The sequence below is a fragment of the Pinus tabuliformis genome, chromosome J, assembly GCF_031772625.1.
Source record: "Pinus tabuliformis cultivar Carrire ecotype Pingquan chromosome J, CPIR1, whole genome shotgun sequence".
Classification (NCBI taxonomy): domain Eukaryota; kingdom Viridiplantae; phylum Streptophyta; class Pinopsida; order Pinales; family Pinaceae; genus Pinus; species Pinus tabuliformis.
In genome coordinates this window covers 1,641,924,036-1,641,937,071 of record NC_142295.1, presented here as the reverse complement: position 1 = coordinate 1,641,937,071, position 13,036 = coordinate 1,641,924,036, and the positions used below count along the sequence as shown (strand labels likewise).

Genomic DNA, 13,036 nt, shown 5'->3' with positions numbered 1-13,036 from the left:
TAAATAAAGGTCACCACCTTTTGTTCTGGACGAGAAAAGCTTACAACAGTGTCTTTTTCTTTCTATCGTGTATCTTTAAGCATCTAAATAGTGTGCCGTCTCTTCGTATGCATGGATACCTCCTCTCAAGAATACTCCCCGGGTATTCTTGTGAAATAAATTAATAATCCAATCTGAAGCGCAATGAGCAAAATTTCTGCATCTGTTGTATACTGTTCTAGTTGTTGTATTATGCAATATAGATTAAGCAATGCCAAAATAAAAGTTGAATAAATGATTAGTATAGAGACAATGAGTTGCATATGTAGTCCAATACAAGTTCATATAATGGTCTGCCATGCATCCGGTTTCCTTTAAAATACCTTAATACAGTATCAGAACCTGGATAACTTCATATTACGTTTCAGTTATTATATTTTAAATGTCACCATCTTACAATATAGAAGCTTACGGTCATCTGTCAATACACTTGTAAGGGCTCGGTCATAAGCAAAGAGAAAGGAATGCACTACTCTAGTTCAATAGCATCAGAAGTTAGAACATCTTAAAAGTCTCTTAAGTGTGGCAGTTTAGATACCACTTTACAACTCACACCATGCTTTTATGTCTCTCACGTCTGAGAAAATACGGTTTTTCATCCATGATAAGAGTTGGCATATGATCTCTGTCATCAGTCAATAATTTGTTTCTGTTAGAAAGCACATAACCTGTTCTATCAGATGGATCGTATGCCATAACTTAGGAAGAATTTTTGTTTTCTGATTACACATGACCATCTGTAATAAAACCATCATCCTCCATTTCCTCAGATTTTATTCTCACTTGAATTTCTTGGGATTTAACCTTGGTGTTAATACTACAATCTTTAATTCTTGAAATTTCGTATTCCGTTTCACTTATCCCTTCTTTCTTTGTAGAAGAGATCCGATCTGCTTTCCTAAAAAGGTGAACCTTGAAAATCAGTAGTTTCTTGTTCACCAATTCAAAAATGCAGATGTCTTTCTGCTTCAGACTATAGTGAACAGCAAAATTTCCCCAACCTTTTATATATCGTTGTTTCATATTAATTCCAGGGAATGTTACTGGCCACTTCTCTTTATCGGGGCCTAACAGAGTGAATCCAACCTCATAACTTGGAAACCAGCGTCTTTGAAAACCTAATGGAAAGTTCTGCAATAAAATACATGACAGAAGAGGAAAAATAATGAGTGCAATTGTCTTAACAAGCTTGGGAAATAGACAATGTCACAAGCACAATAGTATTTGGATGCAAGAGTAAATCAATACTTCTCCGAAGGACCATAATATGATAGTGTGAGTGTCCATGTATCACATTTTTATAAGTGTTTCTGTGTGCAATATATATATATATATAGAGAGAGAGAGATTACATCTCCTGTTGTTTCCTGGAAGTATTACTATAACAAGTTGTCTTTAGAGTAACACTAAACAGTGCAACACCAAAAAATGCAATAAACTTATTGAAGGAAAGAACACAGGACCACTTGCTTTCAGTATTTTGATGCCAGTAATAATATAGAGAATAAAGGGAAATAAGTTCACAATCAGACTATTATGTTGGATCCATCAGCTAAGCCAATCATATCAACAGTGTTTTCAGATGAGGAATTCTATGTACCTGAGCTTCGGTCTCTATTTACAAAGTATTAATATGAAAAATATCAACTCCATGAAATTATCCCAGGGTCCTTAGCTGTAAATCTTATCCAGGACTTTATTTAGTCATGAAAAGTAATTTATGCATGTAGCTGTTCTTTTAATTTTCAGCTATGCAAGAAAAAACATATTTTCATTAGTTGAGCAGCTCTAATCTTCATTCTAAAACTACAGAAAAAGCATCCAGGTGAGAGAGGATGACGAAGTATAAAGAATATGAATTTTTTGTTTAAATTAAGAAGGAAGCTACTTACGCCTCTTAAACTAGGAACATACAGTCAATGGAAGACAAATCTGTACAGGGGAGTGACAGGAAAAAAAACTTGTCCAAAGTCGAACACTAACATTATCTCAAAAGAATGTGTCCAATGGTACCCTAAAAAGAAACACAGCTGATAAACAAACAAGCATTTCTGGTTGCAAAACGAAGGCTGCAAGACTATTGACTAAGCGCAGGATTGATCCAGTTTAAGCTTATGAAACAGGAAGTCGTCCTCAACTTTATGGTTTCATTTTTCATTAAATAATTAACCTTAAATTCAAACCCTATCACTTGAAGAGTGCTCAGCTTTGTTTTTTCTCAAAGGAATGCTACCTGAGAGAATTTCATAGCTCAAGTCAAGATAAGATAATTTTCCAATGAATGACCACAATAGTAGGTCGATGGGACTGTTGCACCCAAAGTGTTAGATACCTAATCCTTGGGGGTTGGGTGAATAATGTAGAAATTATGATGTAGATTTGCAGCTGCTTATGAAATTTTAATCAAAATCACAAGACACAAACCTACTCTACTGCTCTGCAGAAAGTAATTCACAATCTAGAACAAAAATTTTAGACATGAAATAAGAAATCACACACATGCAACAAGTGTTTTTCTTGGGGAAAGAAAACTGCTAAAAACCCCAATGCCTGCTTGCACTAAATCAAAAGATAGAGATGCATTACAAGTGCTTTGCTCAACTGGGCACAACCTGCAAGTGCATAACCTATCTCTCTGCTCACTGAAAGGCTTTGACCCAAACTTAGTCAAATTTTGCCTCTACTTGAGCTCCTATTTCCTTGCGTTGTTCCTTGAGAAATTAGGCCCCTATTATTTAGAAAATTTCTCAAATTGATTGCGCAATTCCTTTAGGTTGATCATCTAACTGCATGCAACACTTGTACACTCAAGATTAGTCTACAACTGATGTTACGCTACTTTGGAATCCCCACCAAGCCTGGGGAACTCGAATTATCTGCATTAACTAGCTATTTTTCGCTGATTGATCAGTTAACTGGATGATCACTAAGTTTGACTAAAGTCCCACTGCTTAACTGACCTTCCACTAGTTCCTCCAAAAGTTGGAACTAGTTTAACTGAAAACAACTTGAGATAACTGACCTTGATTGCTACAAATTAGCAATCACACATGTTGTATTGAACTCTAACTTCTCCAACTCGAATTTACTGAGTAAATAGGGTGACACAAGCCATGTAACACAAGTTAACATCATCCAAGTTGTTTGGTGATGTGGAAATTCTAATTTTCTCAATTTAATCAAAGGCAAAATCAAATTGAGAATTTCTTGTTGCATTTTTCAACACTCCCTCTCATCAAGAAAAGGATTATCAACCACCCCTATCCTGCACGTATGGAACTCAAACTTCCCTCTTGACAAGGCCTTTGTCAAAATGTCAGAGTCTTGTTCCTCTGTCGGAATGTACTGCAACAACATTATCTGCCTTTGCACACAGTCTCGTAAATGGTGATACTGAATATCTATATGCTTGGATCAATCGTGAAAAAAGGATTCTCAGAGAGCTTGATGCAACTTTGATTATCACAGTAGATCACAGTTGGATCCATCATTTAACCAAACATTCTAACAAGTATCTTTCTCATCTAGATCGCCTCACATGTTGCTTGACTTGCAACCATGTATTCCACTTCTGTTGAGTTGATCGCCACAGATCTTTGCTTCATGTTGTACCAGGAAACAGCTACATACCCAACACTGAAAATTCCACCTAATGTACTCTTCCAGTCCCTGCCCAATCTGCATCTGTGAAGCCACATAGGTTCACTCCCATTGTCTGTTTGTACCATAGTCCAAACTAGGTAGTGCCTCTGAGATATCGTAAAACATGCTTAGTTGCCCTCCAAAATAATTTTGGTGGTCTAACCATAGCTTGGCTCAGTTGGTTGACTGCATAGCACATATCTTTTCGTGTGTTCACAAGGTACATCAATGAACCCACTCGCTGCCGATAAATGGTAGCACCACTTGCTCACCTAAAGTGACATCCTCCTTCCTCTAGTTGGTCACTAGAGGTGTCTCCATGGATTTGCAACTCTCCATGCGGAACCTCTGTAGTGTGCCTTGAGAGACAAACAGTTCCCCATCGCCTTGCCATACTTCCAATTCGAGGAAGCAGTGTATGAGACCCATGTCCTTCATTTCAAATTCTCTTGCAAGGTCCTCATTACAAGATCTGATTAGTTGTTCATCACTAGTTAAAATCAAATTATCAACATATAAGACAATAATCAACAATTTACTTTCTACCAAGATATGATAGAGGTTTGCATCTACTTCACTTTTGGTGAAGCCCAAATTGATGAGATAGATATCAATCCCGGTGTACCATGCATGGGGTGCTTGCTTGAGACCATACAACGCTCGCTTGAGTTTGCACCAATTAGACTCCCAATCAAGGTATCAAAGCCTTCTGGTTGCTCGATGTACACCTCCTCCTCAATTATTCCATTGAGAAATGTTGTTTTTACATCCATCTGGTGGATCTTACACCCCATCTGCGCAGCCAGAGCAAGAATTGATCTAATGGATGAGAACTTTTCTATAGGAGCAAAGGTCTCCTCACAGTCAATCCCCTCAACTTGAGAGCACCCCTTGGCCACAAATTTGGCCTTATACTTCTTTATTCTTCCGTTTGCTACCTACTTTACCTTGAAGATCCATCGCGAACCCACAACTAATTTATCTATTGGTCTTGGGATCACTTTCCAAACACTATTCTTTACAATGGATTCGTATTCCTCCACCATTGCATCAACCCATACAAGTTGCTCTACTGCTTCCTCGAAAGAGGATGGTTCAGTCTTTACAAGCTCGATCATTAAAGCCATGTAGCCAGTGTACCGGTCTAGTGACCTTCTCTGCATGTGTAGATTGAAGGAGCACCCACATTCTCCCTCGCATCCTACACAAGTCTCTCAACCTCCCTAGTCCTTTTTCTGCCTTCTCTGGATGGTTTTTCTTGAGTGGTTGTCTCCACTCTCTGCTCCTTAATTTGTGTTTGCTCCACAACTTCTTGAGGTTCCTCCTTTGGAGCTAAATGCTCCTCTTCTGGTGGGATCTAAAGCTCCCTCTCAAGAGAGCACCACATCGCTTTATCCTCATCAAATTTTACATCCCTTCGCACAACTGTCATTCCAAGGGATGGAAAGTACACATGGTAGTTGTGGGGAGTTTATGTGTAACCCATAAATACGCCCAATTCTGCTATCAATTCTAGCTTCTTCCTTGATTCTTTGGAGACATGGAAATAAACAAAGGCTCCAAAAATCCTGAAGTGCGACACATCCGACTTTCTCCCCAAGAAATTCTCCTCTAGTGTAATCATGCATAGAATCCGATGAGGACTCTAGTTCTGCGAATAGATTGTCGTGTTGCATGCCTAGAATCCGATGAGAACTCCAGTTCTGCAAATAGATTGTTGTGTTGCATGCTTCGGCCCACAAGTGAAGAGGTAGGCCTTGGTCATGCAACATCACCCTTGTTTCTCCCACAATGTTACGGTTCTTTCTCTTAGCCACCCCATTCTGCTATGGGTTGTGGGGTGCTGTCAACTCTCGTCGAATGCCTTCTTTTGAACATAAATTTTTAAATTCATTCGACACGTACTCACCTCCATTATTGCTCCTGAGAGCCTTCACCTTCTTGTTAGTTTCTTTCTCAACCAGTGCCTTGAATTCTACAAACTTGGAGAATGTCTCATCTTTCTTCTGCATGAAGAAGATCCAACACTTCCGTGAGAAGTCATCAATAAAAATGAAAAAATATTTGTGCCTGGTAGTGGAGGTTGTTGAGAAAGGTCCATAGACATCAACGTGGATCCTTTCTAGGACTGGATGTGCTTTGTTGTCTTGATCATGGAATGTGGATTTTGTGTACTTCCCAATGTACATCCTTTGCATACAACCTGTTGCTCAAGTTCTCCTTTGGGAAGCCCTATGGTTATCTGCTGCATAATCTTCAGGGCACCATGATGCAAATGGCCAAGTCTTCTATGCCAAAGTTCATCGACATCGCTACTTTGCACCTTCTCTGCCTTAGTGCTTAATGCAACACAATCCTCCACATCTAGCTTATATAGGTTCCTCACGAACTCTGATCTTCTTCACATGTCACGTGGCCATGTGTCTCAGGAAGACCTTTCCTTTGCTGAAGATCACATCATAACCACGGTCTTCTAAAACTACAATAGAGACAAGATTTTTCTTTAGGCCAAGAATGAACATGACATCCTTGAGCCTAAGGGGGAAGATTGGCTCCCTCTGAAAGGTGACTGTACCAATCTCGATCACGCTATAGCTTCTGTCATCCCCCATCTTGATGTTCATCTGCAAGTCTTTTTCCTACAGGTCATTGAAAAAGTCTCTACACCCTGTCATGTGGAACGATGCACCTAAGTTCAAGTACCACACGCTCCCTATCACTGTGCTAGCCATGCATGCAATGAGGGTAAAGTCAAGCTCGAACTGTGAAACCAAGGCTTCACCTGCTGCTCCTCCCGAGGTCTTCTTGCTTGCCTTCTTATGTGGACACTTTGTGGCATAGTGCCCAAATTCATGACAATGGAAGCATTTAATTTTGGACATATCTTTCTTCTTTCCCCCTTGACTCGATTTTGGTTTGGATTGGGATTTTTTCCCTTTTCTCGTCTTTGCCTTTCCATCCAATGCAATTTTTTCTTCATCCTGGCCCTTGGATGAAGTCCCATCTCTGGTATTTCGCTTTATTTCCACTTGTACCAAATTGGACCATAAGTGCTCCCAATTTGGTAGTTTCTCCCTCCCATTCACTGAATCTTGACAGCTATGCCATCTCTTGGGAAGGCCTAGAAGGGCTAGGCTTACCAAGTCTTTTTCAGGGACATTGACACTGAACCCTCCAAGTTCATCACGACACTATGTAAACTTGCTCAGATATTGCGGAATTGTGTCATTCTTTTGCATCTTGATACTTCAAAGTTTATCTTTAAGCGCTAGCTTCTTGTGGTCACTATTATTCTCGAACAATTCTTTCAATGTTTTCCACATTGTGAATGGAGTTTCCTTTCCATGGAGATTTGAGACAATGTGATCCCGTATGTTGAAGTTTCTAAGTCTAACAGTTAGAAACCCTCCATGTACTTTCTGATTTATTCCTTCCTACTTGTTCTGATTAATTAACAAGTTATTTACCATGTAAATACTGAAAATAAACACAAGTACATGCTCAACACATTACAGATCATCAACTGAAGGAAACAGAAACAAGCACACAAATGACACTGTTATTTTTGGACTAATGTCCCCAGAAAAACCCAATGCGGGAAAACCGGTACAACTATCTGAAGGTTTATTTATTAAGCAGTTTCAAAATACAATTTGGGTGCCAAATCCGGCTCACCCAACAGAGAAAAATCTCGGCAGTTTTTGCTTCTGCCCTCTATGTCAGCTTTCCCGGCTGTTCCGGCAGTACCCAGCAGTTCCGGCAGTTCCCGGCAGTTCCGACTGTTCCCGGAAATTCTGGCTTCTACCCTTTGCATTAGCTTTCCCGGCTGATCCAGTAGTTCCCGATAGTTCCCGGCAATTCCGACTTCTGCCCTCTACGTCAGCTTTCCCGGCTGTTCCGGCAGTTCTTGATAGTTACGACTGTTCCCGACAGTTCCGACTTCTGCCCTCTGTGTCAGCTTTCCTGACAATTCTGGTTGTTCCCGACAGTTCCGACTTCTGCCCTCTGTGTCAACTTTCCTGGCAGGTCCGGTTGTTCCCAATAGTTCCAGCTTCTGCCCTCTGCGTCAGCTTTCCCAGCTGTTCTGGCAATTCCGATTGTTCCCTGTAGTTCCGGCTTCTGCGCTCTGCGTTAGCCTTCCCGGTTGTTCCGGCTGTTCCGATTGTTCTTGGTAGTTCCAGCTTCTGCTCTCTGCGTCAACTTTCCCGGCAATTCCGGCAGTTCCCGGTAGTTCCGGCAGTTCCCGGTAGTTCCGACTATTCTCAGTAGTTCTAGCTTCTGCCCTTCGCATCAACTTTCCCGGCTGCTGCGCTGATCCTCCCGGCACTATCTCTACCTCTCTGCTTCTATATTCACTGCCCCTCAGCTGCAACTCCAGATCACTCTCTCAACTTTCTCAGCAAACCCAGCCCCAGAAAGTCGAAATCTTGATCTCTTGTTGTGTTCTACAAGTGACCCTCAAGCCTCCTCTTATACTTTTCTTGTTGACAGATCAACGGTCGAGATTAAGTCCCTAATCAATGGCTAAGATTAGATCTGGCTTGATCCATGACTTTTGGACCATTTTAACACAATTTTTAAATTAATTCACATTAATATTTTGATTTCCCTAAGTTTAGACTTAGGGACTCCATTAAAAATATTAATTATTTTAATATCTCCCAAACTGTTTAGAATTTGCCCAAAGCCTTTCTAGGTATTGGAGATCTCATGTGCCTTAACCTCTCCACCAAATTTCATGGCTAGAGCACATCCGATGCTACCCCAAATCAACACTGTACTCCCTCCAAGATTATTCTCCTCACCTTGCCTACATCTTTCTTCCATTGAGAAAGGTTTTGGGCATCAGATGCTTGTGGTTTTGCAACATCTGAATTAATGTATTCTAGCAATCCATTTTCATCCAATACTGCCTCCATGCGCTCATTCCATGAAACAAAATTAGAAGTGGATTCCAAGGCATACCCTAGCCTTAGTCCATTGAAGGTCATCTTCTCAGCTTTGAAGAAATCCCGATGCACTGAGCTCCAGAATCGAACCTCTTGAGAACAACTTCTAATACCTGCTCTAGTGTGAATCCTTCTTTGATACCATGTAGAAATTACGATGTAGATTTGCAGATGCTCATGAAGTTTTAATCAAAATCACAAGACACAAACCTACTCTACTGCTTTGTGAAAAGTAATCACAATCTAGAACAAAAATTTTAGACATGTAATAAGAAATCACTCATATGCAACAAGTATTTTTCCCGGGGAAAACAAACTAATAAAAACCCCAATGCCTGCTTGCACTAAATCATAAGAATAGAGATGTATTACAATTGTTTTTCTCAACTGAGCACAACCTGCAAGTGCCTAACCTATCTCTTTGCTCAATGAAAGGCTCTGACCCAGACTTAGTCAAATCTTGCCTCTTCTTGAGCTCCTATTTCCTTACATTGTTACTTGAGGAATTAGGCCCCTATTATTTAGGAAATTCCTCAAATTGATTGTGCAATTCCTTTAGGTTGATCATGTGACTACATGCAACACCTATACACTCAAGACTAGTCTACAACTGATGCTACACTTCCTTGGAATCTCCGCCAAGCCTGGGGAACTCAAATTTTGTGCATGCACTAGCTATATTGGGTTGATTGATCAGTTAACTGGATGACCATTGAGTTTGGCTGAAGTCCCACTACTTAACTAACCTTCCACTAGTTCCTCCAAAAATTGGAATTAGTTTAATTGAAAACAACTTGAGATAACTGACCTTGATTGCTACAAATTAGCAATCACACATGCTGAAATGAACTCTAGCTCCTCCAACTCGATTCATTGAGTAAACTAGGTGACACAAGCCATGTCACACGAGTTAACATCATCCAAGTTGTTTGTTGATGTGGAAATTCAAATGTCAACTTATCCATGGCAGCTTATGGATCAATTTTTGTGGTGATTAGCAGGGCTGATTTTGAGGGAATTCTTGGGGTCAAAGTTCTACATTTCTAGAAGTGTGCAGGGGTCTCCAAGCAGGCTTGCACAGGGGCTGGAGAAATAGCGGTTGAGGAGAGATAATGGTTGGAGATTGGAGGTACTCAAGAGGGAATTTGGCCAAATTTGGGAGAGATTTTCAGTGGTGGATTTTTTCTTAATTCAACAGTATAATATTTTGGGGTGTCTTCTGGCCAAATTGAGCAATTTTCACTTGTTGGGGGTCACCAGGGCTCAGTGGATTCATCCCAAACCCTTTCTAGGTTTTTGTGGATTTATTGAGAGGAGTCTCTATCTAATTTTATAGAATTTTTCGAGCGATATTCAAGTCTGAAATCCTCATTCGTATAGCTGGGCGAATTGCTAACTAGTTGGGGAATTTGCATCATTTTGTGGGTTCAATTTTGGCTTGGAGATAGGCCAGGGTTTGAGGAGAGGAGGTCGTGGCTACAATTTCAAATCATTCTAGGCATTATTTTGAGCAGAAATTCCAGTTTCATTTGACAGCCTATAACAGATTTTATGGGCAGTGTGCATTATTAGTTTGGAGCCATTTCAGTAGTTGGGTCAGCAAGATTTCACCTAAGGATTGTATAGCTTGCATAGCAAGCCCAAGTTCCATTGTTCTTACTCATTATGTACTCAGATTCCCATTGATTAGTAAAATGGTTGAGTTATTTTGCTTACTGTAGGTTTGACCACAGAAACAAGCGCAGACTTTGACCAAGTTTGATTGGTTGTTTTTGGATTGTTTTGCGCTCACTTTGACCTTTAGGGATGATCTGGTTGCTATTGGGGAGATCTTTGTCACACGTGCGAAGGACATGTGTCACTTTCAGGTTAGCCGAATTTTAGATCTAGGCCACACTTTCTTTGTTTTTCTAGGCCGCACTTGTGGGCACAAAAACCAAGGAATTCTGGGCTAATTGACTGATGTTGATTTCAAGGCTAGCTTTAGGTTTGACCACAGAAACAAGCGCAAACTTTGACCAAGTTTGACTGGTTGTTTTTGGATTGTTTTGCGCTCACTTTGACCTTTAGGAATGATCTAGTTACATATTGACATATCATTATTGGAGACTCCATTGAAGGAACGAAGTCCTAGTTCCTCATTGAACTTCAAATTCAATGCCTGTAGGGTGAAACAAACATTTGTGAAGGCATTTAAATTCACCCTGGTGACTCCATTTGGGCATTATATGCAAGATCATGAAAACTGGCTGACCACAATGTCCATGACATTAACCCCGAAGAAGAACAAACCCTACAAGAAAGATTGGATTTGTGGTATGAGCTTTGTGATCATCTGTAAAGCATGAGAACGAGGACTTCACACTCAATTTTTATACCATCAAGTCAAACCTTAACAACATAAGGCAGAAGTATGAAGAAGCGCCTACAAATTATCTCTTCTTGGAGCTTTCCTATTATACTGGTGCATTTAATTATGTCTCACAAGATCAAAGAGGAATATGGCTCATTACTAGATGGGGATTTGGATGACTAGGATGACCAAGAAGATGAAGATGATGACCAGGAGTCAGTTGTGGAATTGGGGGACAATGATAATAAGAAAGGGAACACCTCCTCTGAGGATGACGAAGTGTTAGACCCTGCAAGCCTCCAAAGAACGCAAGAAAGAATGGATGAATATAGTACATCATGCAGGGGGTTAGTAAGGGAATGTAATTCTAATGAAGTATTCTTCCATTTGCACAAAGAAGAGGTAAAGCTTCATAAGATGAAATGTGAATATAAAGAGAACCCTACTATTTCTCTCCTTTTAGAACCCTATTACCAAAATCATGTAATAAATACCTTAGCCATTGTTCTTCAAGAGAAGAGGGAAGAAGAAAGGTCCCGCTTGTCAACCAACCAAGATGAAGACAACCTAGAGGATCTCGGTGATGAGCAGGAAGGTGAGTCCTCGTTGGGTCCGCAAGAGGAGCAAGATGATTTTGAAAGAACATGCGTTGAGGAGGATGAGGCAATGGAAAGTAAAGTCGAGACTAACTTTACCTTTCTCGGGGGTATCACTCCCGATGACTTTCCTTTTGAGAAACTTGAGGAAGGTGATCCCATGAGTTTCTTGGAAGATGACATTGGAGATTATTTCCGCATTGATAGGATGAAATGGGAAATTGTTGGGCCTCAATTTGATGGTGAACCCATTTATGATATTGACAAAGAGGATGAGGCTAAGATTAGTTTTTCCTTTATCCCGATCATTACTTGTGATGACATATCCATCGATACCCTTGGGAATGAGAATTATTATCTTATTTTGAATGAAGAGGGACAGTTGGAAGTAACTGATTCTCCTTTTAATGCAAACCCAACCTTTGATGCTTATAATGAGGAAAGCAATGAGTCTTTCACCTATCCTCCTTATGATCCTATAGTCAAGTCTCTTGAGCCTTTAGACTATGATCTTAAGGAAGAAAAACCCATGGAGTATCATACTTCTCTTTCTCCTTTTTCTTTTCCTCTCATTCATCAGTTTGTTGAATTTTCTAAGTCTATCCGTTAGAAAATTAATTTGTATTCTGCTGGTTTATTTATTCTACTTGTTTAAATTCGAACAAGTTATTTAATACATAAAATACCGAAATAAACACAATACAATCACAACATCTACGGATCATCAACTGAAAGAAAACAAGCACACAAGTGACATCATTATTTTTGGACAAATGTCCCTGGAAAAACCCAATGCAGGAAAACCAGTGCAGCTATTAAGAGGGTTATATTATTATGCAGTCTATTTGAATACACCTGGGTGCCTAACCAACTCACTTGACAGAGAGAAATATACAGCAGCAATACCTCTATATTCGGAAACAGGTATTCAGAAAACCTGTCCCACGAAACCCTCTCCGGCACAACTAAAGATCAGTGGTGGCCTTTCTGGCCTCTCCATCAGCCCCAGGACCCTTTGCATCAGCCCTTTGAGGCACTATGTAGCCTCTGGGACGCTCTGTGTCACTCCAACAGCCTCTACGTGGATGGCGCAGTCCCTCTGGCCTCTGCGTTGTCTCTCCTAGGCTCTGCGTAGCCTGGACTGGTTGTTGCTCTCACTCTCTCTGCTTCTGCGCTGGTCTCTTAGTACTGTCTCTGCCTCTCTGTGTTGTACTCACTGCCCGTCGTTGCTAATCATTGATTCTGTAAGCACTGTTGTTAAGATTCAACTAGATGGACAAATTTCTTGATTAAAATTCTATCAAAATAAATGCAATTGCATAACTGATTGTCCCATACAGTGTCGGTCCACGTTGCTTCGAGTTTTCTGGTTCTGTTACCAAACCAACCAATTCCTCCTTGCCTATCTGGGATAAAAATTTGCGGTTCCCAGATCTAGAGGACTTCGAAATGGAAGT

The 13,036-nt window shown here is 40.4% G+C and overlaps 1 protein-coding gene across 1 annotated transcript in view; it reads right to left on the bottom strand.

Annotated features, from left to right (window-relative positions):
* Nucleotides 1-405: 405 nt before the first annotated feature.
* The window catches only part of LOC149233825 (B3 domain-containing transcription factor VRN1-like), a 248,358-nt gene continuing 235,727 nt past the window's right edge, over nucleotides 406-13,036 (bottom strand). Inside the window, exon 5 of the mRNA XM_089376822.1 lies at nucleotides 406-1,170. Coding sequence (XP_089232948.1) covers nucleotides 763-1,170 — 408 coding nt within the window. The 3' untranslated portion in view covers nucleotides 406-762. The remainder of the gene's footprint in view (nucleotides 1,171-13,036) is intronic.